The following is a 5,555-nucleotide window of genomic DNA, read 5'->3' as shown; positions in this document are numbered from 1 at the left end:
GTTTTTGATTTTGTTTCCCTATTTCCTGAATACAGATAACGTCGGGAGGGATTGGCGCCGATTATATGTAGTGCGTGAAATTAGCCAATTTAGTGCGTAGCGTGCAGCAATTCCATTGCCAGATTTCAATGTGTCCGCTCTTTGTGTTGCTTGCCATATTATCCATGGATATTACTGTCGCTATCAGTGTGCTCTATAGCTTTCGGAGTCCTGGTAGGAGCTCCCGGACTTTGACTGACCCTCTTTCGGGGGACGGCTGCGACTTTTGTTTGCACATCTTCTACCATTCGTTTGAGTTTGTGTAGCTCTGCGAACATTAGTTGCATGTTTTGTGCTAACTGTTGCAGCGTTAACGAATGAGTGCTGGAGGTGGTACTTTGTTGCAGTGATGTTTGTGGTGGTGATTTGGAAGTGTGGTCCGCAATTTGTGTGATGTTTGTGGTGGTAATTTGGAAGTGTGGTCCGCAATTTGTATGGGTTGCTGTGATGTGCTGTTGTTTGCCGTGCGCTTAAAAGCTTCAAACTCGGCTCGTAGCTCGGCTAAACTGTTTCGAAGTATTTTGTTTTCTATGGCAAAATGAAAAGAAATAGCATGGCCTAAGTAAATTGCGTAGCATTGGTGATAACTATAGCCGTTACGTCTATAGACATAACAAAATAAATGTGCAGTGTACATGGAAGATAACTGAAAAAGCAGTATCATTTATTCAGAGATGGAAAATACAAATTTCCTCAGAAGGTAGCACAGTAGACAGCGTCGTCGTAAGTACACGTGATATAGTATGAGAGCACACTGTTGTTACACAGTCTGGTCTCTTCTGGTCATAAGCATGGTAAAGGAGGCTCATTTGAAGTAGAGATGTGCGAGCTGGCTACTTGTTCTCATTACTGATTGGCTGTAGAAAATTGCACAAAAAGGCGCAAGTCCTAAAAATGCTGTCAATAATGTCGAGCATGTTGATTGGCAGTGGTTTGTCTAAAAAATGAAATTCTTTGATACGTCTTATGACTCGCTCAACATGGATCCTAGCGCCAGCTATTTTTCGGGTGGCAATCACGTCACTAGCTGACAATTGGTTCCCCATTTTAAATGGTGGCATGTGGATTTGAATAGATGGTGGAAAAACGCCCTCCAACCTAAAGCCTTTGTCGACCATCACACCGTCCCCCGCATCTAATAAACCCAGTAGGCCCGATTTTTCGACAACTTCGCTATCACTAACATGCCCATTCCACAAATCTGGCACAAATGAAACGTAGCCATCTGGTGTTACCCCAACAAGTGCTTTGAACGTGTTATAATGCTTGTACGAGGAGAAAGTATGCCTCTGTGCCTGTAGTTTTGAAGGTCTTTGGATTCTCACCTCTGTGAAATCAAGGATGACTCTAGTGTTTGAGAAGTCACTGAATGCCATTGGCATGTGCCTTTTGATCTCTGCTAATGTGGGAAACCTTGTCAATGCTGAGAGCTCTTTATCGAGAAAAATTACCCATGTACAAAAGATGCGACTAAGGCATGACTGAGAAATTCCAAAGATTCGAACCACTTCCTTGGCACAAACACCAGTCCTGAGCCTATACAGCACTATGAAAAGTTCTTCGCGCTTGGAGAGCTGTCTTTCCTTTGCTTGTGTTTTTCCTCCATCCTAATAAACCATGCGTTCTGCATTTTTTTCAATGTGCTTAAAGAGTGCTTCAAACTGTTCCTTACTTTGCAGTCCTGTATAAAACCTAAAAGACGATTTGTGAATAGTATCCACAGAAAACGTGCAGCGTTTTAGCTTTCTGCATTGCAGTTCTAGATCCCTGACTTTCCGTTGTAATGCCACATTTTCAGTTAATAGGTGGTTAGTGTTCTCTCTGCTTAAGGGCGTTGGCTCTAGGACCTCCTGTGGCTCAGTGAGCATTGGGGATGTTGCAAGCAGCAAGAGTGCATCAGCTGCTCCTTCCTCGTCGAATGAAGAGTCTGCACCTGCATTTGCATCAACAAATGCAATAAAGTGACGCTATTGCTTTAGACACAATTCATTGAACACTGACATTTACTCTGAGCATTCGCACTTTGTGCGGAGTGCACTACTCTAATGACCTGGTCACCTGAAAGCAAATTATGGATAATTCATATGTCGCAAACGTGCAAGACTCGCAATGAGCAACATAAGGTGAGCCTCAGAAAACATTTCCAGCTGCATAATGTGACAGTGTGCTTGCCATTAGTTCAAAAGCCACTGCTCACCCTGAACACAGGACGTGTCTGGTTCCCCATCACTGTGACCTTTACAAGTTCCTCCTTGACCTGAAACCTCTGTACCTGTGACGTAAAGTGAGTAATAAAATAGTATGAGTACACACAAAAACGCATGACTCGGATAGGGCATGAAGTGTAGTTCTTAGGGCAAATATCACGTTTCACCACTGCATATATTCCTTTATAGTGTGCCATAGTGCTTGGCGTACATACACAGGCAATGGGGAGGCCAACAGAATGTCAGTTTGCATACGTGTTTTACCCACATAAAGTATATGTACACCTACAAAAATGCCAGAAAATGGCCAGTATGCCCAGAACCGGTGATACCTGCTGTTGGTGGAGCGCCTGTTTTCCTCTTGGAACGCGCCGCGGTACGAACATGGCGGTCGACCGCGTCCTTCTTTCTGAACTGGTCTGTATACACGAACAGCGTCGGTATGAAGTCCGGATGTCTGGGTGACAGAGAAGGTGCCCCTGGAATGTGTCCGTTACACAATAAGACGCGCCACTCGACTCTAGAAAGCGCAGCACGGGAAAATGAGCCATAGTACAAACCGTACTACATCGCTATTCGCTAAACGAACATAAGCTTTCTTCAAGAAATATTACTATACTCGGTGTCGACAAGAATGATGAAACGACAAATAGCAGCGATTGCTAACTAGCACCATCAGCTACTTAAACAGTGCACGCCGTTTCCAAATCTGCTCGGCAGTGCAGGCGCGCTTGGCTCCAACGGATAACTACGCCGACATCACGAGCACTCGCTGAACGCTTACGAAGTAGTAAAAGTGTGCACGGTGTAAAGTTGCTAAAGACGGCGTTCTAGCGGCGGCCGCACAGAGATGACAGCAAAAAAACAAAGTAAAGCACAACGCGGCGGCCGCACAGAGATGACGACAAAAAAGAATTTAAAAAAAATAAAGCACCGCGTTTCACTCGGCCGGCTCGCGCGAGCAAGAGATCGTTTGTTTCGCTAGCTCAAACACATTTGCGTCTTTCTCGAGATTATTCGTATGAGTCAGTAACGACAAAAACAGAGAACTACGTATGTGGATGCATACCTGTCACAAAGTGCTTCCCGCAGAGTCGAGATGCTGCTGACGGCTGCCATGGACGCCCTTGCGCATCTTGCCGCTTCACAGCCCTAATCCAGGCTTCACGGCGCTGTCGATCTCGTTTTACCGACGGAAATCGGAAAAACCGCACTGTCCTGCTGGGACTGTCACGTGAACTGCAGCCGTACGCGACACACGACATTGGCATCGCGCCAAATTTCGATGTCAATATGTTAGGAAGGCGTGCCGTGCGCGCGGCAGCGAGAATAGCGCAGCTGAGAATTGCAGCGCCTGCCCCGGCCGTCCGCCGTCTGCTCTAGCGCCTGCCAAATCGCTTCGCTCCTCAGCCGCTAGGGCACTGCGCATGCGCAGTTCGGCGTCGCAAAAGGCGGATTCTGGCGTATCTTACGCAGCAGTCGGGCCATCCTTTTCGGATACCGGTGTTCTGCACACGAGCACAAGTATCTTTACAGCAGAGGCCTACGCCATATTGGCTGCCGTTAAACACATTAAAGAAAGTAATATCCCAAAGGCAATTATATACACAGATTCATTGAGCGTTGTAAACGCTTTGAAAACTGTCAAAAAATATAAAAACCCTATCATTGTATCTCTTTACTCAGCATTACTAACCACCTATGCTTCCAAGCAGCAAATCGTGGTATGCTGGGTGACGGGGCACCGCGAGATTGAAGGAAACGTGTTGTCTGACCAGCTAGCCACATCCATCCACGCGAACGCTGCAGACATTTCCATGACTGTCCCTGTAATGGACCTTAAGCCCTCCATAAGGAAAGCGCTCAGGGCTTTCTGGCAGCGGTTGTGGGATAAAGAAACAGAAAATAAACTCCATGTTATCAAGCCATATCTTGGTAACTGGCCGCCGGTATCAAAGAACCGCCACACGGAAGTAATACTTTGCAGACTTAGAATAGGACATACATACAGTACACACGCATACCTCTTGTCAGGTGGTGATCCACCCATGTGTGATAAGTGTGGTGAGCCACTTACCGTGCTTCACATCCTGATGCAATGCAGAGAATTAGATGCAAATAGGAAAAAGCATTTTCCATTACCTCACCGGCAACAAATTCCACTTCATCCTCAAATGATTGTAGGCATAGAACCTTTCTTCAAACATGAATCCCTGTTTAGATTTTTAAAAGATGTAGATAGTTTCCATATTATAGCCCCAGGAAATCCGTAGCACAGCCTCTAACAGAGGTTTCTGCTGCGGTAGGTGCAATAAAAGAAAGCACCTGCCTCTCAGCCTTTGTACTCAAAGGCCCCCGGAGGCATTAGTGCTATTTACATATTCTCGCATTTTAGCTCCATGATCACTTATCACGCGTACTATATCCAGAGACCACTACATGTATCACTATCATAATTTTATGCTATATCCTATTTTACGCTTCCATGTCACTGATTGATTTTAGGCCACTTTACAGCCATGTTACATTCTACCATCGCCACTCACAAATCAGCGCTCAACACAAGATTATCAGTCATGGCGCTCTTTGGCCATACCTGGCCCTTGCGCCACTAAACAACACACATCCATCCATCCATCGACTTTGAAACAGCGCTGGTTGCACTGACAGGACAGAAGGAGTCAAGAGATGGGGGTGTTTTACCAGGTTTTAGCAACGGGACCTGGTTAGCGGTCTTTCAACACACAGGCATATGTTCTTCCTCGCCCATCTTGTTGAAGACGTGGAAAATAGGGGCGTGCCTGTTGGGCCAAGGTTTTCCAAGGGGCAATACGAGATGCCAGGACCTGTCGCGGTTCTTTGGCGTCTCTTCGAAAGAGCATACGGCAGTTCTTGTAAAGAAAAGAAAATATCCAACATGGTTGCAAGAACTTCGATCTGTTGCTGCACCGACAACATAGATTGAACTCGAACTGAGACAGGCTGTACAAAATTTACTAGTACTGCACATAATGCATTCGCATTTCCACGTTCATAGGATCTAAGAGCTGTAGCAAGGCTTGTGTAAAGGCTACATTGTGATACTTGATGGCCAAGGAAAATTGCTGACCCCCATATTTTTGGTAAGGTAGTGAAGGGTGTAAGTGACGCACAGAACGGACGCCACCGTTGCTGTCCCAGTTTTTGCATGTCCCGGTTAGATTTTTCGTATGCAGCTTGACTCTCTTGAAAGTCTTCAAGCCTTCCGAAACGAAGAAGCAACGCTCTGCTCTCCGTAGAACTCATCGGAGTCGTTCGTATTCTTTGTCG

At 45.9% G+C, this 5,555-nt stretch overlaps 1 protein-coding gene across 2 annotated transcripts; it reads right to left on the bottom strand.

Annotated features, from left to right (window-relative positions):
• Positions 1-682: 682 nt before the first annotated feature.
• On the bottom strand, positions 683-3,599 carry LOC135914821 (uncharacterized). Of its 2 annotated transcripts, none has more exons than XM_070529610.1 (4): positions 3,316-3,599; positions 2,579-2,725; positions 2,237-2,311; positions 683-1,972 (listed from the first exon to the last, which is right to left on the bottom strand). In XM_070529610.1, exons 1-4 carry the CDS (start codon positions 3,515-3,517, stop codon positions 1,647-1,649), a joined length of 750 nt encoding a protein of 249 aa, XP_070385711.1. In that variant the 5' UTR covers positions 3,518-3,599; the 3' UTR covers positions 683-1,646. The 2 variants fall into 2 exon arrangements, with proteins under 2 accessions (XP_070385711.1, XP_065303820.2); XM_065447748.2 differs by having other exon boundaries at positions 2,579-2,703.
• Positions 3,600-5,555: the final 1,956 nt, after the last annotated feature.

Source organism: Dermacentor albipictus, unplaced genomic scaffold (genome assembly GCF_038994185.2).
Source record: "Dermacentor albipictus isolate Rhodes 1998 colony unplaced genomic scaffold, USDA_Dalb.pri_finalv2 scaffold_25, whole genome shotgun sequence".
NCBI lineage: Eukaryota > Metazoa > Arthropoda > Arachnida > Ixodida > Ixodidae > Dermacentor > Dermacentor albipictus.
This window is presented reverse-complemented; position numbering and strand designations above follow the sequence as displayed.